The sequence below is a fragment of the Cucurbita maxima genome, unplaced genomic scaffold (genome assembly GCF_002738345.1).
Source record: "Cucurbita maxima cultivar Rimu unplaced genomic scaffold, Cmax_1.0 Cma_Scf00010, whole genome shotgun sequence".
In the NCBI taxonomy this organism is placed as follows: Eukaryota; Viridiplantae; Streptophyta; class Magnoliopsida; order Cucurbitales; family Cucurbitaceae; genus Cucurbita; species Cucurbita maxima.
Window position 1 is genome coordinate 4,592,192 of NW_019272026.1, and position 23,861 is coordinate 4,616,052.

General features: G+C 36.9%; 5 protein-coding genes across 13 annotated transcripts; 1 reads left to right on the forward strand and 4 right to left on the reverse strand.

Annotated features, from left to right (window-relative positions):
• Window positions 1-2,190: 2,190 nt before the first annotated feature.
• LOC111484839 lies at window positions 2,191-6,207 on the reverse strand. Its single transcript, XM_023131453.1, has 5 exons — window positions 6,036-6,207; window positions 4,463-4,671; window positions 3,201-3,446; window positions 2,824-2,984; window positions 2,191-2,707 (listed from the first exon to the last, which is right to left on the reverse strand). The coding sequence occupies exons 1-5, from the start codon at window positions 6,120-6,122 to the stop codon at window positions 2,511-2,513; spliced, it is 900 nt and encodes a 299-aa protein (XP_022987221.1). The 5' UTR covers window positions 6,123-6,207; the 3' UTR covers window positions 2,191-2,510.
• Window positions 6,208-7,105: 898 nt separating this feature from the next.
• LOC111484840 lies at window positions 7,106-10,001 on the reverse strand. Of its 2 annotated transcripts, none has more exons than XM_023131455.1 (3): window positions 9,401-10,001; window positions 7,752-7,918; window positions 7,106-7,634 (listed from the first exon to the last, which is right to left on the reverse strand). In XM_023131455.1, exons 1-2 carry the CDS (start codon window positions 9,816-9,818, stop codon window positions 7,791-7,793), a joined length of 546 nt encoding a protein of 181 aa, XP_022987223.1. In that variant the 5' UTR covers window positions 9,819-10,001; the 3' UTR covers window positions 7,106-7,634; window positions 7,752-7,790. The 2 variants fall into 2 exon arrangements, with proteins under 2 accessions (XP_022987223.1, XP_022987224.1); XM_023131456.1 differs by having other exon boundaries at window positions 7,748-7,918.
• An 890-nt stretch (window positions 10,002-10,891) lies between these two features.
• Window positions 10,892-13,537, forward strand: LOC111484841. Its single transcript, XM_023131457.1, has 2 exons — window positions 10,892-11,326; window positions 13,147-13,537. Exon 1 carries the CDS (start codon window positions 11,033-11,035, stop codon window positions 11,303-11,305), a length of 273 nt encoding a protein of 90 aa, XP_022987225.1. The 5' UTR covers window positions 10,892-11,032; the 3' UTR covers window positions 11,306-11,326; window positions 13,147-13,537.
• Window positions 13,538-13,706: 169 nt separating this feature from the next.
• Window positions 13,707-19,892, reverse strand: LOC111484837. 5 transcript variants are annotated; one of them, XM_023131451.1, is made up of 8 exons: window positions 19,600-19,892; window positions 18,135-19,159; window positions 16,294-16,354; window positions 16,072-16,187; window positions 15,770-15,860; window positions 14,926-14,973; window positions 14,739-14,832; window positions 13,707-13,779 (listed from the first exon to the last, which is right to left on the reverse strand). In XM_023131451.1, exons 1-7 carry the CDS (start codon window positions 19,609-19,611, stop codon window positions 14,743-14,745), a joined length of 1,443 nt encoding a protein of 480 aa, XP_022987219.1. In that variant the 5' UTR covers window positions 19,612-19,892; the 3' UTR covers window positions 13,707-13,779; window positions 14,739-14,742. The 5 variants fall into 5 exon arrangements, with proteins under 5 accessions (XP_022987219.1, XP_022987218.1, XP_022987216.1 ...); XM_023131450.1 differs by lacking the exon at window positions 13,707-13,779 and adding an exon at window positions 14,235-14,311; XM_023131448.1 differs by lacking the exon at window positions 13,707-13,779 and adding an exon at window positions 14,276-14,351.
• A 197-nt stretch (window positions 19,893-20,089) lies between these two features.
• Window positions 20,090-23,861, reverse strand: LOC111484934 (tRNA-specific adenosine deaminase 2-like). Of its 4 annotated transcripts, none has more exons than XR_002718598.1 (9): window positions 23,787-23,861; window positions 23,675-23,740; window positions 22,973-23,010; window positions 22,672-22,738; window positions 22,220-22,379; window positions 21,975-22,071; window positions 21,027-21,124; window positions 20,650-20,893; window positions 20,090-20,543 (listed from the first exon to the last, which is right to left on the reverse strand). XR_002718598.1 is itself a non-coding variant. In XM_023131586.1 (8 exons), exons 2-8 carry the CDS (start codon window positions 23,738-23,740, stop codon window positions 20,847-20,849), a joined length of 576 nt encoding a protein of 191 aa, XP_022987354.1. In that variant the 5' UTR covers window positions 23,787-23,861; the 3' UTR covers window positions 20,090-20,846. The 4 variants fall into 4 exon arrangements, 1 of the variants encoding a protein (XP_022987354.1); XR_002718597.1 differs by having other exon boundaries at window positions 20,714-20,893; window positions 21,027-21,127; XR_002718596.1 differs by having other exon boundaries at window positions 21,027-21,127.

Consider the following 23,861-nt stretch of genomic DNA (forward strand, 5'->3'; position numbering starts at 1 on the left):
TAAAATTACAATTCTATCCTTATCCATCTATTATTCGTCACTAGTAGTGGCGAGAATTCTTTGGATAAAAAAGGATTTTCCATAAACTTTCATAAAATAATTTAGATTAAACGAAATAAATTATAATAATATAAATTAACAATAAGTCGTTAAATTACAATAATTTACTTTTTCAGGGTTAAAATTAAAATTCACCCAACATTTATAGAACCTTATTATCTAATATTTATTGATTTTATGGTATATATATATATATATATATATATATATATATATATATATATATATATATATATATATTGTCGTTGTCAAAATTTGATAGGAGGGGGAAAAACAGGTAATAATTAATATATTTTATAAATTCTTATCTTCTCATCAACACCCAACATGGATGTCGTATCATAAAATCTTCCACATCCCCAACTAGAAATTGGGACAATAAATTCAACTATTTTTGACGTTTATACCCTCCCCAAAACTCACATTTCCAAAACTACCCCTTGCATTTAAGCCTACATCTAATTTACTATTTAACCTAACATGTGTTAATTTTTACGGCTTAGATTAGACTCTTCACTCTCGGAGCCACTTCTGTTTGACTATTTGACCCTCACCGGCTATCCCTAAGTAATAGTTTAATATTTGTTGAGTTATGTTTATGTGATTTTATGTGAGATCTCACATTGGTTGAAGAGGAGAACGAAACCTTATTTATAACAGACACGTTTTAAAGACCTTAGAAGGAAGCATGAAAAAGAAAGTCCAAAGAAAACAATATTTGTTAGTAGTGAGTTTGGACTGTTACAAATGGTATTAGAGTCAGACATTGAACGATATGCCAGTGAGGAGGTTGAGCCTTAAATGGGGGTGGGACACTAGACGGTATGCCCACAAAGACGCTGGATCCCGAAGAGAGGTGAATTGTGAGATCTCCACATAAGTTAGAGAAGAGAACGTTGCTAGCAATGGAGTTAGACCGTTACATTTTATTACTAACTTTTATACATTAAATATTATTAAAAATAATGTTTGGTATGTTTAAAACGGTTAGTAATGAAAAGAATCTTCAAGCGTATCTTTGGGAAGAAATAATTGACTGTTAAAGTTAAAATGTAAATTTTTTGGTGAAAATAATTGACAATTACATTAAAAATTTTAGGAATCTAAACGCATGATTGGTAGGTTAAAATTATTGTTTTTGTTTCGTCATGTTTAAATGTTTTAATATTTGAATTTTTACGTTTTATAAAGTGAATTTGAATATTATAAAATGATTTAAAATTGAATATAATTTTTATGAAAATAATTTCTAAAAATTTAATATTATAATAGTTTTCCACACATAAAGTGATTTAAAATTGAATGCATTTTATCTTTAGACCTCTAGACGATATCATATAGAAGATGTGGTTATTTTATTTTTATTATTTTTAATAAAATGGTGAGTAAACGAGTTAGATGGTTTGGCTGCCGAATATTAATGGCCAATAGCGCTTGGGTTCTGACGACGGTCCCAACCACTTATTAATTGGATTCAACCCACTGGGCTACTCCCCTAGCAGGGGTCAAATTAACTCTGGTATTTCCGAGTTGAAGGGGTAGACTGTAAGTTCATCATTTCGGAGAGGGAACGAGAGTCAAAGACTAGACTTCGAATGGAGTGGATTGTGAAATCTCACATGGTTGGAGAAAGGAAAGACCCATTCCGTGTTATAAGGGTGTGTAAAACTCTCCAGACATGTTTCAAAAACATCTCTTTATTGTAAACATGTTTTAAAAACTTTGAGGGGAGGCCGGACATCGGTGGACTTGGATTGTTATAAATGGTATCCGAACGAGACATCGAGTGGTGTGCCAATGAGAAATATCGTAAAGCCGATGACGATAGGTAACAAATCATAACCCATCAAAATATAGTTTATTTAAGTTATATTGATATATGCATTAAATTTCATTTATTAACAGAAGTTAGAACACGTTCTTTTAGTTCACATACGTGGGGCAAAAATTCATTTAAAAATTTAAACTTCTAATACATTGAACGTTTATTTATAAGTTATAATTCTTTTTGTTTATAAGAACATGTGGGTGTGAACGAAACGGTCGGATACAAATTGGTATGTGGAGGTCGGCCAAATGAAGATCAAGAGTAAAGGAACTCGAACCAAAACTATAAATTGAAAATGATCCTAGCAATGACCCACACAAAGAAGTTTATTCCTTTAACAACAGTACAACACGAATAACGCTAATTTAAAGCAAACTTCCAACCTAAAAAACATTTAAGTATCTTAGATCGATGAGTTATTATCAGTTTATTTATCATTCATATGGGAAATTGACAGACTGTGGGCCGGTTGATGTGAATGGTACATTGGGTATGCATGGGCCAAAGACGTGGCTGCTAAGTTGCTAACATCAAATATTTAATAATAGCCTTTGAAGTCAAAAAAGCAACAAAGAAAGAACTGTTTTCTGTTCATATTGGTTCACGAGCTTTCAGTAAAGCTCTAGTCCATGTGGTTATGGAAGCCTGGAAGCAGGGAAGTGATAAACCCAAAGACTATCATCTGGATTTCCTTCACCACTCCCCACCAGTTCAGACCGCCATTTCCAGGGCCACCTTCTGCCACATTCTCATTTTCAACGCCTCGGTTCCCTTCATTTGCTGGTTGGTTCTCAACCTCCTCCGCCCCCGGTTGTCCCACTGCCATTATTTGAATGAAACTGAGCAACTTCACTGATAGACTCTAAAAGAGCCAATTGTGGTTCATAAAACCATTGTTTATCAAACCTAAATATGCTATTTAAGCAAAAATTTACCTGCAAAAGCAGCATTCTGAGCTTCTTGCCTTGCAGCTGGAGGAGCTAACAGCGCATGCTCTGCCCGAACTTCTGGTCTCGGTGGTTGGGGCGGTGCAGCTGCCCTTTGCATGCCTTGTGATAGCCATCGTATCAATGGTGTAAGCGCTCCAGTTTGATATCTGTGACAATTCCAAGAGAGGATCAGCCTAGTACATAACTTCACTCATACAAAGACAATAAGTGTCAATTGGGAAAAGGGCATCTTCCATTGAATAGTAGGTCATTGTTTATCAGAAATTTGATAGAATACTTATGGACGGCTAGTAATGGCTACTACAACTATAACTAGATTCACGCATATAAGGAACTAGCAAAAGTTAAAGGATATTGCTTACAGATAGACTAGTGAAGCACAAATCACCAGAACAACAAGCCTTTGTCTTGAACCATCTTGATGAACAAGAAAAATTAGAGCAGCAAGCTTCAATATAAGCAACAAATCAATCTGTATAGCAATTTGAAATCTTCTGACAACAACTTGTCTTTGAGGTTCAGGTTGTTGCTGTTGTTGTCCTACTCGCTCATTCTCCTCGACTGCTGCGCCACCCTCAGGACTTGTTCTATTACTGGTATCCGATCTACTACAGTTATAAATAAAAGATAGATGTCAATACACTCGAACAGAATCTCTGGTTCTAAGTAAATATATTATCACACTGAAAACTAGCTACTTGAAGATAACAAACGAAAGAAGTCGACAAATCTCAACTCGTGTATATTCATTGGGGAGAAGAGATGGAAGGTTGAAATCCAAAATGACAATGGATGTGTTGTTCCTCAAATCATGTCAAATATGAAAAAGACCTTCATTAAAAGTTGTTGAGAGTCAAGGTCACATATTGCCATATCATTGCAAGCCAACAAAGAAATTACTCATAGAGCCTGTTTGGACAGCTTAAGTTATGAAAATATAAATTTTCCCCGCTTTTTTTTTTTTTTTTTTTTTTTTTTTTTTTTTTTTTTTTTTTTTTTTTTTTTTTTTTTTTTTTTTTTTTTTTTTTTTTTTTTTTTTTTTTTTTTTTTTTTTTTTTTTTTTTTTTTTTTTTTTTTTTTTTTTTTTTTTTTTTTTTTTTTTTTTTTTTTTTTTTTTTTTTTTTTTTTTTTTTTTTTTTTTTTTCTTTCTGGTAAGCCCATTAANTCTTGTACCTAAGAGCATGATATCAACAATGCTACAGTCCCCATTCGTTTCAATTGTGCGCACAAGAAGGACCAGTGCAACAAGAAGCTCCCTCCTGGATATTATGACCCTTTCTAGTTGTGGAGCACATTTACAAAGATTCTCAAAGATAACAACATCATCAAGATGCAACCATTCACCCAATATTCTAGGCCTCACAACTAAAGTTCAATCAAGGGGAGTACATCTCAGCCCTGTCAATTACCCTCCAAACTCAAGAGATGTTAGGTCTCCCTCCCTCATCTCACTCGTCCTTGGGAGATTGTGATATCATAATAGGTAGCTTGTAACTAATTCATTGAATCAAAATGAAATCAATAACTTTATGTTTGGCTCAATCAAATTGCTATTGGAACATCAACATGCCATTCAAATTACTTATTTTAATTCATTTTGTAAAATAACGATAGAGATACTGACGTGGGTATGCTGTATGTTAAAGGAATAAGATTGTTAGATGCCATTCCAACAATGGGCCCGCCGATTGATGGTAAAGCAGGAACCGCATAAATGCCAGCTCCACGATTTTGATTTTCCGAAGGAACTGATCCAGGAACAAGTACAGGATACATGATTGGAATCATTTTAAAATCGCCGTTCGGAGTGAGGAAACTGGAAATTTTAGGAACCTGAAATCAAGTTAAAGAATTCAGAGTGAATGATGACTCTACTTGTAAAATGCATTAATGAAAAATAAAAATAAACATTTGCATGCGCACTTTCTTCTAATTCAGATTGCTAGAAACAAATAAAGAAAGAACTTTCGATTAGATATGTTTAAACTTTAAATAGCACCAAGCCACAAGTGACAAGCCAATGCAAGAAGGTTTCAGTGACACCACATGTATTAAACTTATTTGTCAAACTCGTTCTGTCAGTTGCCACATGTATTAAACTTAGTTGGCACCATATTTATTATCCGTTGTGGCCCGTTACTTATCGCCGTCAGCCTCACAGTTTTAAAATATGTCTGCTAGGGAGAGGTTTCCACACCCTTTCGTTCTCCTCCCCAACCAATGTGGGATCTCACAATCCACTCCCTTCGGAGCCTAGCATCTTTGCTGGCACACCGTCTCGTGTCTACCCCCTTTAAGGCTCAGTTTCCTCGCTGGCACATCGCCCAGTGTCTGGCTCTGATACCATTGTAATAGCTCAAACCCACTGCTTGTAGATATTGTCCGCTTTGGCCCATTACGTATCGTCGTCAACCTCATAATTTTAAAACGCGTCTGCTAGGGAGAAGTTTCCACACCCTTATAAAGAATGCTTCGTTCTCCTCCCCAACCAATGTGGGATCTCACACAAAGTATCCACAGAATCCATCGGATGGAACTCTTACTTCACCCGCCCATTTGACTTGTGATATCATCGACTTGCTTTTCAACCTATCTGATTTCATAACTCCAAAAAAAATACCTCTCTTTTGAAATCAGTTCTTTAGGCCGACCACACTAGTCATGAGCGATAGTGAGGTTAAGCGATATAAAGTTCGTGCCTCATAAGTTCGATAGGCCCCATCAACATCATTTGATCCCAAAATAAAATTCTTGCTTGGACTGATGAATGCAAAATACCGAACACAAAAGTCCCTACTAATAGACGTTGAGCTTCATGTTGTGTCCAATATTTACAGCAATTTATAAAAAATAACTGAGTAAGTTGATCGAGTAGATCCTCTGAAGAAAATATCGATCGGTATTTAGCAGCATTTTTATCCAAAACACTTGTGCAAATTGTTCTAGCAGATTCTCTATATAGAAAATTCATACGTTTCTCATATTCAATTCAAAAGCAAATCCAACAGAGGTGTCAATAAATAACACTAAGGAAGAACATCAAGAAGAAACCACCATCAAACACAGCCAGAAAAGAGAAAGTCGCCTGAAATTGAATCTGCGGTCGAACTAAAACGAGTTCGAAACTTCGAATAAAATCAACTAAATAGAACCTAAAACTTGGAGGGGAAAAAAAAGAGAGAAAAAGAAAATTGCACCTGAGTGTGTTCAAGATTGCCATCCCGCCATTCCGGAGCAGACGAGGATTGAGAGCTTGCAGGGATCGCTTCCGGTCCTTCCGCCATTGGAAGTATATCAAATCAAATTCCAAATTCTTCGTCAGCACTCTCTTCTCATCAACTAACAAAAATTTATGCCTCGAAACTACTGGAGGGAGAATAGGGAAGTGGCTTTATAGGGCGATATTCGTGTCTTCACCAATAGGAATATGCCACGTCACCATCAAGTATTTTTGGATTATAAATGTATTTATTTTTAAAATCATCCATTTTTTTTTATCAATTATATTTTAAATCGTTATTAAATGAGCATAAATTAAATATATTTTCATATTCCAATCATGGTTCAAATCATATTGCTCCTAATATTTGTAAGGAAGAAAAAATAGTTGTTTATTACAAAACCTATTATTTAAATAATTTTTTTATTATACTAAAAAAATAGTTGTTTCTCAAATAAATTTCCAATCATTTGTTTTTTATTATTTATTTTTTATAAATTGGATATAGTTCCAAAATGACCCTAAAAATATAATTTATTGATTAAAAAAATTGATTCGGTTATGTTTTTCGGTTGAACAAAAATTATGAACCCGAAATAAAATATTTCATTCAATTATAACTTATCGGAGATTTTCTTTCCGTATTAAAGCATATATTCGCTTTTGTAACTTACCAAATATTTGTAATATTTAAAGAACTAGCAAAATATTAAAAATATTTAAAGATATTAATTTTTCCTCTACAATATTAGAAAAGAAAATACCTTCTAGTGAAAATAGGACGTCATCCATGATCATAAGACTAGAGGTCCTTTAAGATAAACTAATACTCGAGAACGGGACAAATAGGCTACACTTCTATCACAATAACATTAAATCACGGTCATTTTACGAAGGAGTCAATGGGCACTCCTAGAAAATAGAGAGAAAATGTGTGCTAATTTTCTTTTTGTTTTCTAATCTTGGTTTTTATAATAAAAAAAAATTCTCCAATAATGGACGAATTTTGGATCATTCAATTCATTCGATTACAAAATTATCGAAGAGTGGAGAAGCAAGGCGATCCTAGCATTCGACCGAATTATAAGGCATTGTGACTACGGTCCCTAACAGATCATACAACCTTCCTTCCATAGAACAGTACAGAAGAGGCAGATCTTCAGTGTTACAGCAACATAAACCCATGAAAGATCTTACAGGCATTTGAAATGTAAAACAATTTATCAGTTATTTTTTTGCATGCAAAAGCAAAATTTCTTACTGTGGCTGTGTGTATAGATTTGATAGGACAGGGGTGGAGGGGACGACAAGAACCTGAGAATTCACCTCATTTAAGTAACAAGCTGGTGAATTTGGAGATCCTAAAGTACTCGGTCGGTCCAAAAACAACTAAGCATAAACAACCATAAGTTTGGGGGGCTTTAAATAGACAAGGCGGGTCGAGATGAAGCAAATGGAAGTGAACTCCAAACTGGAACCATCTGTAGAGCCATTCCATTTCTCTCCGACCTCACGTCGTCATCGTCACTTTCCACTCTATTCGGTCTCTCGAATCTCTGACAACCATCTAATGATCCTGCATAGGTGAACTATATGAATTAAGAACAGTGCCTCGGCTTGCTAGACCATCTGCACATAATATATCAGATACTTCAACACGGTGGACTTGGTTAACTATGCCAAATTTACCTACCCAACTGCATTAGTGAATGAGGTATGAGGTTCATATTTCTCAATCCTCAGGCTGGTTTGAGTTATCTGTAATTGTTGATGTCTTCACCTCGATCTCCGACTCCACCTCATTTGAAGTGTCGAACTCGGTATCTACTGGAGTCAACCGAGTTGCTCCAGATATAGACCCTATTCCAAGGAAATATCATCATTCCATGAATATAAATGGTACAAAAAGTTCAAAAAAGGCCTTTATGGTCTGCAAATAAGCTCAGTTTTTAAGGCGAAATGGTTGAAATAATACTTCTGCTTTGACAAGGCACCATACCTAGACAAAAGAAACACTATCCTACACCGTATCGAAAGCTTGTCTTGTCTCACTAGAAAAGTTTTGCATTCTAGGCCAGATAAACCATGAAATGGTCATAACTACACTAAATCAAATGGCTATGCCAATACACACAATTATCAGAGCATTTTCCCATATCTCAACCAGCCACCTGAATTAGGTCTGATAACAAGAAATAGAGAAACTGGAATTAGACAAAAATGAAGAGACAATGAAAGGAAACAGATCTATAAGTTTGAGGTTCGAGCAAATGACACTCGGAACATTTCACATTCCTCAAGAAAAACAGGGGGCGATAGATGAAGAAAAAGGCAACAAAGTGAAGGCTTGCTCTATTAATACTTATCACCTTCTATAGGTACAATTAGAATGGTTTGTGTAATTAAGTAATGTCCGCTGAATCAAAAATTTGCAATCTAAATGTCAACAAAAGCACCACCCTTTGTCATCTAGACTTTCGAGTTATTTTTAACAACTCGAAACTACAAAATCACGTGACTAGTAATCAGTTGACATTAATCATAAATTTTCATACAATATTCCCTCGGGCCTTGCATATTTTACATCCAGACTGCAGCAGCAAAGTATGATTCTGAATTAAGATTCAGCTAAAATCTCAAGACATTGTCAAGGCATTTTAACATTGGCGATCCTCTAACTGTTCACATCAAATCTTTTTTGTGTGAAATTGCAGTAACCCAATGTGTATGGTGTCATAGTGGTACAAACTACTTTGTTCTGTAATTACATTAGCCACTTGTTTGGGCAATACTCCGTGAGAACTTTATTCACACATAAAACTTGGTCACAGATAAATTAAACCCCGCAGTAGGCTTCTACGCCGCAATTTCGGTAACTATAAGACACAAGAACAACCCTGCAACCTAAACAATCAAAGCTTTTAAGGGCAGCTAGCTATTGCATCATAATACCTCAAAGAAATGAACATGACACCGCTGTTCCCTAATTGATACAATTCGAATTAGATCGGCCAGAGCCATCAAATAAAGGTATCACAAGCATACCCCAATTCAAATGCACGAACAAAGCAGTAGCAATTTGTACAGGAGGAAGGCTGATTTACCACTTCAATTTATATGAACATCCAGCAATTCTATCACGCTGAAGTAAAAGCAGATAACACAAATTCCAAGCACCACATAATCTTCAGTCGGTTCACCAAATCAATACAAGCGATAGAATTAATAACCCCGATAAATCACCACTTTCAATCATCAATCCCCGCATTAATCAACCGCTAAACAAATATCAATCGAATAACATAACGCAATAGGGAAAAAATGCGTAGATTTTATAAATACCTTCGGCGAAGAAATCTAAGCAGGGCCAACCACGAGAGTTAGCAAGTGAAGGGGACACCTCTTTGGAGAGCGGCTCAACCAATTTATCGAACAGGTCGACCACCTTGCGTGGCTTAGTACGACGAGGAGGAACCCAAAATGACGAACCAGGCACAAACGGAACCCAATCAGGAGTCGATCGCTCAACGATAATCCTCTCTACAAAATCGTCCAGCTTCCTAATAGCAAGAACCTCTGAATCAGCCCCGAAAGAGGACGATTCAAGGTCAATTTCGATGAACTTGGCCTTACCAGAACGTGTAGAGCGGTTCCGATGACCGAGAACAAAGGAAGACGGAATCAACAGCAATATCTTCAAAGGCGCAGATTGCAACTTGGAGGAAATGAAAGATTGCGATTGAGACAAAATTCGAGCCATCCGAAGAACCCAGATGAAATTCCAACGCTACAAATCAAAGAATTCTCACCTTTCTAACCTTTTCGCTACGGGTGTGCGAAGAACTTCAGATCCCAAGACGAGTATTCTGAATTTTTCCTTTAGTTCGACAAATATTTAAGATTAGAACTTGACCTCTTGGCAGTATTTATTCCAGTTGAGTTACTACTCCCAAAAATAATTTTTTAAAAAATACTGATTTATCTGAAATAAATATATATATATATATATACACAAACATATTTTTGTAGAGTTATTTGGAAAATAATTAAAATGTCTTAAATTGCGCCGAAAATATTGCCGGTGTTTGTTTACTGTCGTGTGAACATACTTAAAATAGGAATTTGAGTTGTAAAAATGTCAAAAATTAGAAATACCTATTTCCATTTATGAACGTTTTTTTTATTTATATTTTATTAATTATTTTTTTGGGAAATTGCCATTTTTAATTTTTCCTCTATATTTTTCTTTAGAGCTTTCCCGTTTGACCTTGACTAACAATATTAATAATATTTTTATAATTTGTTTAGGACAAAAATAGTGTGAATAAAACATCTGATCTGTGATGTCCCACGTTCGTTGGGAGGAGAACTAAGTTTACGTAAACTAAGTTTTAATATTTTATATTTTAAAATTATGAGATGGTTTTATTTTTTAAATGAGGGATTTGTTAATATATACAAATTTATTTATAACTTACTTGAATATTAGTATTTGTTTGTGTATTTTTAAATTTATTTATAAAATATTAGTATTTATTTATTTATTTTTAATTTGTATATTTTCATTGGATTCTTTAAATTTCCCTAGAAATGGAAGTCAACGATATTATATGGATGCTTTTATAAAAGGGAGACTAATGTTGATAAATTAATTATTGATCTAACGCTATTGACCAGAAGTCAATGCAAACGTGTACGATCGAAATTAGTCTAAACGAGAACTGAAGCCAATCTCCAACGACCATTTGTCAAAATCCTGAACGTTAAATTGAAAAGTGGGACCAAATTACTCAACGGCCACGATTGAAACACCATCCATTCTTATGTGAGCAAATGTTACATCTGTTGAGTTCGTTTGTTTTCGCCTAATTGATCTCTCTCGCTTGCTTAGAGGTTTCTTCTCGAGTTTCGATCCCGATCTTGTATCTTAGGGCTAGGGCTTGGTTTTGGTTTGCTCTGCAATTCGAGGCAGAGATGGCAATGAGGCAATTCTACTCCGAAATTAAGGGTTTGAAAGTTAAGGAGCTGCCGGCGTACGTGAAGCCGTTGCTCTCCGTTGATTATGTTAAGAAGGCAGGGCAGAGAGGTCTTGACAATTATAACGCGAAGTATATTCAGACCGGTTCTATTGACCCTCTGCTCCATGTTTGCTTTGGCGGCATGATCCTTTCCTATCTTTTGGCGCTCCCTGAGGAACGGCGCCATCTTGAACATCAGCAACACGCCAAAGAGCATGGTGGCCACTGATTGAGTTCTCTATCTTTTGAGGTATGGATTTCAGTGTGCAGTGTTTGTGTTTACATTAGGTTGAGCAATTAGGATTTCTATAAACGGGTTTTCATGGATTGATCGATTAGAGTTAGGTCATGCATCTATTGAAATGGATATTTTTGTTCTGAAACTTCGAATACTCTCGGATAGGTGGAATTTGTTTCCGTTTTTCATTGTCATTATCGTGTCAACTAACTTTGGTTGCCGCGATTCAGTTTGTTTCCCCTTCGTTATCTGAGATTTGGACCCGTAAACCAATGATCATGTTGTATTTAATCGATGCTGGTACTCGAATGATCTTCTTAGTCAACTTTTTTTTTGTTTTGTTTGTGTGATTACTAGTAATGAATACTGTTTCCCGTGTGGTCTGTTAATTTTATGAGAGCATTCAGCACATGATACATTTATAGAAGTTTTTCCTTTTTGTACCGTAAAATCTTCCAAGCGTCTATTTTTCTCACGCCATTTTGATCTGGAGAAAAAGAAACTAGAGTCGAAGAATGTGTTATTCTTCCCTGCCCGAACCAACTATTTGGATTGAAAGGATCTATTACATTTTTTGGTTTTATTTATTTATTCTCTTGTTTATATTACCAAACCCATTTCCAGTAGATTGTTGCATTATCTGTATGTATGTTTTTTGTTCTCATAGAACCTGTTTTAGGTGCTTTCTTCTAATTCTGGCACAGCCTGTGGTCTTGAGTTGTTTGTGTCTGGCTGACCTTGAATATGACTTCTCAAATGTAAAGCTTCCAGGTTTACAGCCCATAACATGACCTTAAGGGCATATGTACTTGGCTTTACAAAACTCATAGGCTTGTAGGCTTGACGTTTAACTCCTGGAATGTTAGTGCCACCAAGACTAACTTTTCCATACTCAAGGAACGTGCATTTTCACCATTTTTATTCTTTATTGTTTATACTCTAAAATAATCTCTGCATTGGTGCTTGAAAGGTGAAAGAAAGAGATCATTCATGTAACCGTTAAATAACTGCTTTTTTATGGGACATAGAATCTCTAAGTAGTGACATTTTTTCATTATCCAAGTTTAATGGTGCATTCGAGTATCATTCATCGCGAGGCATCCAAGTTGTCTGTATCCACTTCATTTGCTCTTGATTATTTCTTTCTATTTGTTGAGTTCATTTGTCTTTTGTGCTTTGACTGCTTACAAGGCCTAGCGGGGAGGCGATAGTAGGGTGATTGCAAGAGTACGGTAACAAGTATCTAAAGGATATTTAAGGCAACAAAGTACCATGCTAGGTGTCTGAGTATGGATTACCTTGGCAGAATTTAAGCCTTTTTTCAGTGTATTGCATATTCTGTGCAAGTAATTGCAGATCGAGCGAATGGTGTACCCTATGGATTAAGTCAACCCTACTCTACTAGTAAAATTAGGTAGTAGAGGGGAAGAAGCACTACACCTAGGAATCAACGACATGAAAACTTTGTTATAAATTATCCCTTTTCCTATAGGGATCAGAACTTAGAAAAATGGTTGGGACAACAAACATCCATCTCGGTTGTATTTTGGATACCTGTATAACGATCGAAGACTTAAATCAATCCTCATACAAAGTCATTTGGTTTTGAGTTGGGTCTAGTTGACTTGGGTTGTGATAACCTCCCCATTACCAAAAAACACAAGATGTATGCTTTTTCCTAGCGAGATTGTTTGTGCAGTTTTTTAAATCTTGCTTATACTTATACTTGTGACTGTATCGTAAAATCACGTCTCTTTTGATGCTGGAGATTCAGATTTAGTCTCAATTGTATTCCTAAACTTCCCTTTTATACGTTTTTGTTATTTTTGCAGGGTGAAGGTGCCTCAAAGGGGTCTCTGGTCAATAATTTGTTTCCCGAATGTTTCTGTATCTTGTTTGCTACTGGCTGAAACTTGCAATCATTGAGGAAATAAACAGACTTTTCTGTGAGTTTTTAATCATATATGGCAACCATCTTTGAGTCGCAGAACAAGTTCATGGTTGTTTTGTTTACTTTCTTGCACACGATCCTCCCCCTTGTATTTCTCTGGTCAGTGCTTTGTCAATGGCCTACAATACTATTGCTGCTGGCTTCAAATGCAAATTGTTGTTTTTCATTTCTTCAAGATGTTAAAAGTAATCTCAAGGATTACAATGATGTTACATTTTCTGATTCTAGAACAAATATGATTAATTTGAAATGCTGGGCAGCTGATTATTAAAGTGATTGTAGACTCGTACAAAGATATTGGACTCTAATTATGAGTTAAACTATTTTCTCTTGTGAGCTCCAATTTTTGGGAGAGTCGTGTGTGATAAACAAGTTTACATACTCAATACTCAATAATAAATACAGAAGTTGTGGTCAATAAGGTAGGGATCAGAGGCCTTCAAACAAAATTTGCTTACTTTATAATCACATAATCAATCTCGTTCAACAGTTGGGAGTTCCCTCAAAAAGATTTCTGTAAGAGAAATGGAAAATAACAAATAAATACAATACCCTCAATACTTGCTATATTAGCAAGACAAGCAACTCCTCCATCATCCTATATATATATACTATTGATTTACAACATTAGTTCATGGAGTATATTACAAATTCACATGGAACATCTAAATAATGATTACTTTTCTCGGTGAAAATTTCTCTTCTGATAGATTATTTTTAATGAATATTCACATAGAACTTCTGATAGATTATTTTTAATGAATATTCACATAGAACACCAGACAACTAGTCTTAAAATTTTGTCTCCTTGGTTCTCATTTTTGTCTTCCCCTTACGACCCATTTCAAAGGAGGTCGCTCAAGACACTCATCTCGGGACGTTCACGCATGTGCCACAAGTAGTTCACTTAGGCCACCGGGCCCAAAGATGGTGGAGAGTTGATACCGTGCCTCCCCTATAGTACATTTTGAGACATTTTCAATACTCCATGCATAGACGTAATTTTGGTAGAGCCAATCCTGACTTCTCTAGTTCCAACACTTCTGCTGTCAAAATCACACCCCAAAGCCCATGAAACTATACTTCCTAGGAAAAGATTCGAAATAAACGATATCGTTTAAGCATTTTACTAGCTATCAGTGTTCAATCAAACTTCAGCAACTAAGATAAACACAGAACTGCAAAAGATCTTGAACTATTCCATCTCATTTCTCTACTCATCAACAAAAAGCAATTCCCATTTACCCACTTTTCTCTTAACAGACGTTCTCCAAGAGAAAAAGAGACAAAAAGGCAGCAGAAGAAGAGGGTAAATGGCTAACACATCATATTTAGTCATTCATTTACAACATACAAGATATTACTATCACAATGCTTCTCGAAGTAGAGAATACGACTCGATTTTAATCTGAATGACTTGATTTTGTAAGAAATATGGTGTTACGACACTTGAAACTATCAAGCAGTTCTCACCATATCAAGTTTTGTGTTCTGTAAGGTTCTGCACATCACTTCTGCTCTTGGTCTCATCCAATTTCCGTCTTTTGGAAGCTAACCGAGGCCTCAACTACAATGACGGAGAGAGAGAAAAATTAACATTATCTGAACCATACACAAAAGCACATGTAGTCTAAATACTACGTGAGAGAAATGACAGTACCATCTCAATGTACTTCAACTGCTTTAAAACTTGAACCGTTTCCTGTTCCTGCAATAATGGAGCATAAAGCTCTCTCAGTGAGAAATATGACTCACAAGTGAATTTGGTAATAATAATCAATGAATACAGAAGCCCAAATCCTCTATTTAGAGCTCAACTAATCTCATGGAACAATTGTCTTACCTTACTATATTTGGTTGTCAGTTTGAAGTTTTAATATACTATGTAGGTGGGTAGTGATAAGAAATCTAGGGGAATCTTACAACTACACGGTTTGAGAAGATAACCAAAAAATGTTTTCGAACGCTCCTTCCACAGGCAAATCTTGTGTAACAACCCAAGCCCACTGCTAGTAGATATTGTCTGCTTTGGCCCGTTACATATCGTCGTCTGCCTCATGGTTTTTAAAACACGTCTACTAGGGAGAGGTTTTTACACCCTTATAAGGAATGCTTCGTTCTCCTCTCCAATCAATGTGGAATCTCACAATCCACCCCCTTGGGGGCCCAGCATCCTCACTCGCACACCGTCCGATGTCTAACTTTGATACCATTTGTAACGGCCCAAGTCCACCGCTAGCAAATATCGTTCGCTTTGGCCAGTTATGTATTGTTGTTAGCCTCACAGTTTTTAAAACATGTCTACTAGGGAGAGGTTTCCACACCCTTATAAGGAATGCTTCATTCTCCTCGCCAACCAATGTGAGATCTCACATCTTAAGATGGAGCATCCAAGATTTTACTATGGCCATTTGAAAATAATGCGAAATCCTAAAAGAGCATTGTGTTGCCAAGAACAATGTACACAAGATCAAAAAAGAGACCTAGTATTGAGGTCAGTTCACCTGAGGTACAGCACAATCAGCATGTGTTGGATCCCAAAGCATGGAGCAGAAGCATTCCCAGTCTTCAGTTTGGACTTCGAAAAGAGGAGCCCTACGATGCCAAGTTTTAAATGAAAAATAAATCGTAACTCAGGATTTGGCACGTTCACAAAATTAACTAAAGATTCAAAATCATGAACAAAGTTGAGCAGAAACAAGTGAACTTGTTAATGTAATGGCAAATGAGATCGATCATGTAGAACAAATTTTATGTTCCAAAATGCAAACAAGATATTAGGGAGAGAGTACATCATTTTCCAAACCTGCGCCACTTGCCACAAATGGTTGAATTAACACCGCCCACTCCGTTCATAACTTGTTGACATTGAAGCCAATTTCCGATACTGCTCAATCTACAAGGTTTATTGGTACTCAGCTCCTAATGTTTTGTTGGTCGGGAAGTAGAAAGCCAAGTCACTATTTTTTCATTGATTTACAAACTCTGTTACTGAATGAAAATTAACACAAGCAAATCGATGCCTTACATGCATTAGCAAAGGTTCTGAAGGATGCATTTCCAGTCGCTCACCGATGGCATCATTATCACTACATCAGCCCAAAAGAAATAAATGCTATTAGGAAATGGAAGAAATGCATATTTTCTCCTTATCATGTCAAGTAAAGGCTCTATTGTAAGAAATGTATTTCTTATCTTTACTTTTCTCTTTGAGATAACTAAGAGGGTTCGGGTTCAAGTAGCTTATGCCACTATACGCCTCACTCGTGGGTTATAGACTACTGTAAATTTAGTCTTGTATCAATAATTTAACACTCCCCTCACTTGTGGGTTTGAGAATTTGTAGAAGACCCATGGAAATTAATATTAATCAGAAAGGAAATGAAATACAGGGGTGTGAACATAGATCTCTTATCTAGTATCATGTTAAAACACTTATGAACAGAAAATTTTAAGTTGGTGGTTCAGTCAAGTTCCCCTGCATGAGACTTGTTCGTGCTTTTTGAGGCGCTGCCTGTGACTCAGCATGGGAGAAGGGGGAGGAACTGCACACTTACGTGTTCAGAGCATTGCCCGAGTGAATAGACAGGGCATACCACGCAAAGCTTGATTTTCTAGCCAGCCAACAATTGATTTAGATGTTGGGCAAGCCTCAAGAAAGTATAGGTTGAGCTGGAGCCAGCTCTACCTCAGCCAGCATCCTTCTCTTGAGGGGGTAGAGTCCTGGAGCGAACTAATCATTGAGGTTTCTTACAAACTACGGTCCCACGTAGCATACGAGGGGTTGCAAACTTGATTGATAATGAGGTTCTTGTTATTCTCCCAAATTTTGGTATTAAGATCATTACTCATAATAAAGCTAATTCTAGAAGCCAACACATCTTTAGCTTTGAGTATATCTCTCCAAGGTCCTCCTGACTTCATGGTGATATTAGGGAGAGACCACCATCCACATTTGAGGACACCATACTTGACAGCCACCACCTTCTTCCAATGAGCCCCCTTTTCCATGGTAAATCTCTAAAGCCATTTAGAGAGGAGAGATATGTTTTTAACAAGAATACTCGAAAATTTCTTGTCTTCTTCTAAATGAAAGGAAAACTTTTCTTCCTATATCATCAAGGTCGCCCTCCTATGGATCAAAACAAACATGAAGTGAGTGGGTCGGCTAGATAGAATAACTTGGCGTTGTGTTAGTCAGCCACCTTATGACACCACTTCCCTAACTTCCTTATACCAGGTCAATATCCTAACTATTAATGACTCCTGTTTTGTAACAGTCTAAACCTATTGCTAACAAATATTGTTCACTTTAGCTCGTTATGTATCGCCATCAGCCTCGCGGTTTTAAAAATCGTCTACTATGGAGAGGTTTCCACACCCTTATAAGGAATGCATCGTTCCCCTCTCCAACCGATGTGGGATCTCACAATCCACATATTGGCCCCTTAATTCATCCAACACAGTTAAATCTCTTTGGAAAGATGTTTCCTCAAAGAAGATTAAAATTTTCCTTTGGGACCTTAGTTTTGGTGCTATTGATACAGCGGATCGACTACAAGGGTGTACGTCCGATCTTTATCTTTCTCCATCTGGGTGCATTATGTGTGCATCTATTTACGAGCATTCTATCATCTTTTTGCACATTGCTCCTTTGCTTCTAGATTTTGGTCTCTAATTCTAGATGCTTTTGGGTGGTCCTTACATTTGCCAATAGCATTTATGATCTTCTTACCTCCATTCTTGAGGTCGGTCATCTTTTCCGAGGTGTGAAGACTTTGTGGCTTGCCTTCATTACAGTTTCTAACTTCTTTAATGTATTTCATGTTTGTATGAAGAAAAACTATATAATTAAAGAAAATAACATACTCTGAAATCGGGCCAGACCAATCTGGAACTTCTGCTTGAAAACCTTTGCCAATCCGAACACCAGTTGTATAAGGTTCTGTGTCCTTCAACATCAATGCAACAGAATTTGATTCGCCCTTAGAATATCCATTTCTACTCGAGGTGTTCGCCAATTTCTTCATAATGACGTCCTTCAAAATTTTATGATTCTTCTTCAGACATGAATTGCAATACCACTCATCATTCGACACTTTCTTCATGCGATGATTGCAACACGAGACGTGAAATGCATATTCACAATGATCACAAACTAACATCTTCAAGACTGATTCTGAACAGCCACAAGTTTTGCACAATCGAAAACAATTATTTTCGCTTCTAAAATCACTTTCTTCCTCAGAAGCATGAGCCATAGAAGACAAAAGCCCATTGCTTCTAAGGATAGAGATGCATAGATCTCTTCCTGATATATCCTCCTCCATATCCTCCATAACTTGAATACTAGAAGAGGAGCACTCACCCGTGTCATACACTTCAACTTTCTTCGAAGTCGAAACAAGTTCCATGTTCGACTTAGATGACGAGCAGCTATCATTTATGCTATCAACCTCCAAACTTTTTTGCAGGCCATTATTAAGCGTTCTGACAGAACCATGCCCGTCCCCAATCGTACAACCATCGACCAATTCCCGTTCTGAAAATCGACTTTTTCCATCGTAAACAGGAAAAGAAGGGACAACATTTCCAACAATTTTCCTTTTGTGATTATGTCGAGAAGCTGCAGCTTGTTGACCATCGCAACTAATCAAAGATATACAATCTGTCTCAATAGCCCACAACCTGGAATCAGAATTGCCTCGCAGTTTTCTTCTCGTGTATACCACATTATATTTTGAACCTTCGGGCATCGTTCTAACAGTTGATATCTGGGGAAAGGCCCTAGAAAAATTTAAGCAAAGAAAATCGCCATCGTTCTTGTTTTCCTCTACGATTGGCCCAGCTTTTCTGCATCCATTATGAGAGAATCCATCACAATGGCGGCACATCTGCGAATTTCAAGAGCAAACAAAATAAGCTTTTCTTGAGGAGTGGAGCACATCCGATCATTCATCTAGAATCAGGAACTCACCAAAATCTGTCTATTCGGCCCTATCTTCCCAACTCCAAAACATTTAACCCTAAATGTTCATACTCAACGAATAATAACCAGCCATCCAACTTCACATTATCGAGCAGCATGAAGAACAATATTATACAAATATATGTCGTAATAGACTGCGGCATGTAATTCTCAAGGTTTCGTCGAGTAGAACAGCCACACCAGAAAATCTATCATAACAGGGCATTTTATAATACTCAAATACTGCTGAAGAATCCATTCAAATAACAGATGAAGTTTAAACACAAGCAACCAGCGATTGAAGGAAAAGATTAAACTACGCTTTGTTCCCGATTCCTAAAGTAGAGAGGAAAAGATTAAACTAACCAGAAGAAGCATACAATCAGCCAGCTCTTCTCAATGATCAGCCCAGTTGTGAAAATGCTTCGCTTCTCTTCTGCTCCTTCCCACTCAGAATCCCGGATTCATCTACTTCAAAATTATGCGCTTTTATTGCCCGTTTCTTTTTCTTTTTATTCCAGAAAAGACAACATCTGTGTTTATGTACTAGAAAAGACGCAAGTTTTCATATTGGCTATGAAGATCACCCATTTTGCATATTGGAGCAGTCTCGTTTGTAAAATTCAAAGCTCTACAAAGAGAGAGGAAGAATGACCAAAAATAATTGATCATTCCCGATAGGTGTATTTGACAGCTATAATTCATTGGGCTTTTGTACGGGTGGACAAAGCCTATGAAACTTTCCAAAAAAAAAAAAAAAAAAAATTGTATATTTAAATATCCAATTCTTCATTTTATTAACACGAAAGATTACGTTCTCTCATTTAGATCAAAGTTCAAATCACGTGAATAATCATTCAAAAATTATTGTTACAATCGTTTAGTGACAACGGTTCAAAATCAACATATACAACGTATCAGAGATCGATTTATTTTGAGTAACGTATAGTATAGACACTAATGGAGAATACAAGCGATACTTGATTCCGTCTAACAAAATGGTCCATGTTAGGAACATTTGTGCACAAGTTGTGACAAATAAATGGTTCAATACACTTGCCTAAACTATTGAACTACGCTCGTTTTAGGCACTAGAAAGTGATGGTAACAATATAACAGTTTCTTCTCTAATTGTAAGCCACCATATTCTCTGGAAGTTTTTCCACAGGCCTTTTGTTTTCTCTTCAATCTTCTCTCGTTCCTCACACATCAACATCTCTGCTTCAATCACTACTACCCCCCTACCAATATGAATTTCCAGCATAATCTATTTGCAGACATTTGATTCGAGGAATATTTTCTGGTTGATGCTGAAAATTGAGTCACAGTAGATATTATAAACCATTTAGTTACAATCTGAGAGAACATTTGAATCATTATAAACATATATACAGGAGTAGTTCAGGTAGCACTTACCAATGCTAAGTGGATAGAAATATCATAATCTCAGATTGTATAGCAATGACCTCGAGGTTGGTACCTTCAAGCGCAAAACTCTATTGTTTGAGATAAGAACTACATGGGGATTGAAATTCATCCACCAGCCGCCTTTGCCAGTTTCAAAAGCTCTTCTGACAGGAACAGAATCATAAGCAAAAGTGACCTCATTTCTCTCATTGACCCGCCTGATGGTTACCAAGGAGCCTGTGAGGCTTTGGAGCTGCAAAAGAACACTACCACTATCAATGAGACCTCTGAGATGCAATAAATTTTTCAGTCTCTCGATCCAAGAGAGCTAAAATCTCACAAATATGCAAATCATGCAGATCAGTTTATCAAATGATTCCACATACCATTGGGATTCCCCTGTTCGTAAAAACTTCGAAAAAGAGCAACTGCTTCGGATGCCATTATTCCTGCAGTACATTTGAATCCCCTTCCTTGCCCATTACTACTGTCATAACAAATTAAAGAGATTTAGATCATGACAATGAAAGGTAATACATAAATTAATAGATAAAAAGACTAGATGGAATAGGAAAGGACTTCTGTCAGATCCACATTGGTTAGGGAGGAGAACAAAACATTCTTTTTAAGGATGTGGAAACCTCTCCCTAGTTGACGCGTTTTAAAACCTTGAAGTGAAGCCCAAAAGGGAAAGCCTAAAGAGGACATATCTGCTACTGGTGGGTTTGAACTGTTACAAATGGTATTAGAGCCAGGCACTAGGCGATGTGCTAGCAAGGAGGTCGAGCCTCGAAGGGGGTGGATTGGAGGGTCCCACATCTCTTAGAGAAGGGAACGACAAGGACGCTAGGCCCCGAAGGGAGGTGGATTGTGAGATCCCACATTGGTTGGGGAAGAGAACAAAACATTCTTTATAAGGGTGTGGAAACCTCTCCCTAGTAGATGCATTTGAAAAACCTTGAGAAGTCCAAAAGGGAAAGCCAGGACAATATCTGCTAGTGATGAGCTTGGGCCGTTACAACTTCCTTTACGATTTCAAATTATCAGCCCTCCCAAAAATTTAAGCTAACCTTTTCTTCATGTGGGAGGATAGTGCAAAACGTAAATAATGCTAGATGAATTTAGGTTCTCTTAATACTTAACCTATCATTGAAGAATATCCGGTTAAAAGGAAGCATATGAATTGATAGCTTGCAATCATTTAAAAGACAATTACATAAAAATATATTTCAATTTGGAAAGGTGGACAACTAACTGCAGCAGTGTGTTCAAGAAGACCAAAGAGATCATCGCCCCAAAACTAAAATCTGATCATGGTAGATAAAGAAACAAACCTTGAAGGCGCCTCCCGGCTACCTAAGTGAAGCGACAATACAGATCCACATCCACCAAATTTATCATTTGCACAACCATAATATACTTCCTTTATACCTAAAACAGGAGATCCACTAACAATGAATAAACCATATTCAGTGAAGTTAAGTGAAAGGTAACTATGACCTATGACCCTCTTGGCAAACAGGTACCCCTCTGGAATGAGAAACGAGAAGAATAAAATAAAAGGGTAAAGAAAACATACCAAGTATTGATAGGGCAGAAGCACACATAATGCATGGTTCACAGGTAACATAAAGTTTGCACTTCGAGAATTTATCAGCCACTTCTGAGGTTGAAAGTCCATCCCTCTGCCATGCCTCAATCAAGATATCGATCGCTTCCATCTCTGCATGTCTGGTAGCCTACAACGTACAGAAGAAAGCTTATAAACATTGTGAGCAAAACGGGCTTGGGGTAATGCCCGTGTACCCTTCCTTTAAATCTAAACTACAGAAGCAGGTTTAACATTGTAATTCTTCCTTCTTTATTTTCAATGGGATAGTGCAGATGTTCTAGCTAGCTTATTTTCTAGCTTATGATAAATGAACAGAACCCAAAAAAGGCTGCCTTAAATTGACGTCAACCACAAACTAACATTGAAAATTATGTTTATTAAGAAAACGTGGGAAAAAGATAGGAACCATGATGGATTACATTTCGGGTCTCGTTAGTGCGGTTTCTTCCAGTGGCAATGACCACCCCATCTTCAACAATCACAGAGCTGAACAACAAGAATAATTAGATGACAGCAATGTCTTCATTTGATTCAAGTTAGAAGAAGAATAATCATTTTCAACTAAGTTTCAATCCTTGGGATAAAGCAAGAATTATTTGTCAACATGCGCATTGGGGTGGAATGTTGATACATCCTCTTGAAAATGCATCAAACGGTAAATTCAATTTGCAACACAGCAGATCTTGCCGGCAATAATGGTAAAGAAAGACAATCGCTTACCCCACAGGCACTTCAAGGCTGTTTAGTGCGAGTTTGGCCTGCCATGACATGGAAAAGTATTGAGTTAATATAACATAAATAAATCTCCACCGTTAAGACAAACATTTAAGTTGGATGACAATATAATGTGTCTAGAAGAAGCTTTCAGATGAACAAAACAAGCAACCCCTCCAAAAACAGACGACCATAAACGAACTCACTCATCTCAGTTCCAAATCTGATATGACGCACTCCAGCCTAAGCCCACCACTAACAAATATTATCCGCTTAAGTCCGTTACATATCGCCATCAACCTCACGGTTTTAAAATATGTCTACTAGAGAGAGGTTTCCACACCCTTATAAGGAGTGCTTTGTTCCCCTCTCCGACCGATGTAGGATCTCACATTTCCACCGAGCCAAACCTAATCTTATCCTCAACCCCCAAATACTGATTTTTCATTCCCATGATCCCAACGTTCACGAAAAAGTATGATTTAGAACCAACAATTTTAAGGATGCCCGCGTGGGATAGAAACATCAAAGGAAGAACTATATTTCATACAAAAATTCGACCCAGGGATCAATCAACACGGTCAAGCATTCGTTAAAAAAATGCGAACTCTAAGGAGCCTGGAGCTATTTGGAGCGAAATCAGAACAGTTAAACAAGAGTATTATGAAACTAAAATTCACCGTCTTCGACAGGAAGAAGGCTACTCACCTGACGAATAGCAAGCTCCATGAACACAAGCGTATCGGAAGAACAACCTTCCACTGAAGAATCCATCTTTAACTAAGAACGCTTAAATGGACGAACGAATGAATAGAGGAACCCCAAGAAGCAAGATCGCCAGTTTAATTTAACAAACGCGAAGAGCTGGAGAAAGAACTTGTTGCCGACACGCACT

What these genes read in the sequence shown, in the direction of transcription:
- LOC111484841 (XM_023131457.1), top strand. Translation starts at nt 11,033, where the DNA reads ATGGCAATGAGGCAATTCTACTCCGAAATTAAGGGTTTGAAAGTTAAG.
- LOC111484839 (XM_023131453.1), bottom strand. Translation starts at nt 6,122, where the DNA reads ATGGCGGAAGGACCGGAAGCGATCCCTGCAAGCTCTCAATCCTCGTCT. An exon ending in TGTGCTTCACTAGTCTATCT is followed by an intron (nt 2,985 to 3,200) that starts GTAAGCAATATC and finishes GAATTGTCACAG; the next exon opens with ATATCAAACTGGAGCGCTTA. An exon ending in TCAGAATGCTGCTTTTGCAG is followed by an intron (nt 2,708 to 2,823) that starts GTAAATTTTTGC and finishes AAATAATGGCAG; the next exon opens with TGGGACAACCGGGGGCGGAG.
- LOC111484840 (XM_023131455.1), bottom strand. Translation starts at nt 9,818, where the DNA reads ATGGCTCGAATTTTGTCTCAATCGCAATCTTTCATTTCCTCCAAGTTG. An exon ending in CTTAGATTTCTTCGCCGAAG is followed by an intron (nt 7,919 to 9,400) that starts GTATTTATAAAA and finishes TCCTTGGAATAG; the next exon opens with GGTCTATATCTGGAGCAACT.
- LOC111484934 (XM_023131586.1), bottom strand. Translation starts at nt 23,740, where the DNA reads ATGGATTCTTCAGTGGAAGGTTGTTCTTCCGATACGCTTGTGTTCATG. An exon ending in AGCCGGGAGGCGCCTTCAAG is followed by an intron (nt 21,128 to 21,974) that starts GTTTGTTTCTTT and finishes TTGTTATGACAG; the next exon opens with TAGTAATGGGCAAGGAAGGG. An exon ending in CGAACAGGGGAATCCCAATG is followed by an intron (nt 20,894 to 21,026) that starts GTATGTGGAATC and finishes GTTCTTTTGCAG; the next exon opens with CTCCAAAGCCTCACAGGCTC.
- LOC111484837 (XM_023131451.1), bottom strand. An exon ending in TGGTCTGGCCCGATTTCAGA is followed by an intron (nt 16,355 to 18,134) that starts GTATGTTATTTT and finishes GGGCTGATGTAG; the next exon opens with TGATAATGATGCCATCGGTG. An exon ending in CTGATTGTGCTGTACCTCAG is followed by an intron (nt 14,974 to 15,769) that starts GTGAACTGACCT and finishes CCATTATTGCAG; the next exon opens with GAACAGGAAACGGTTCAAGT.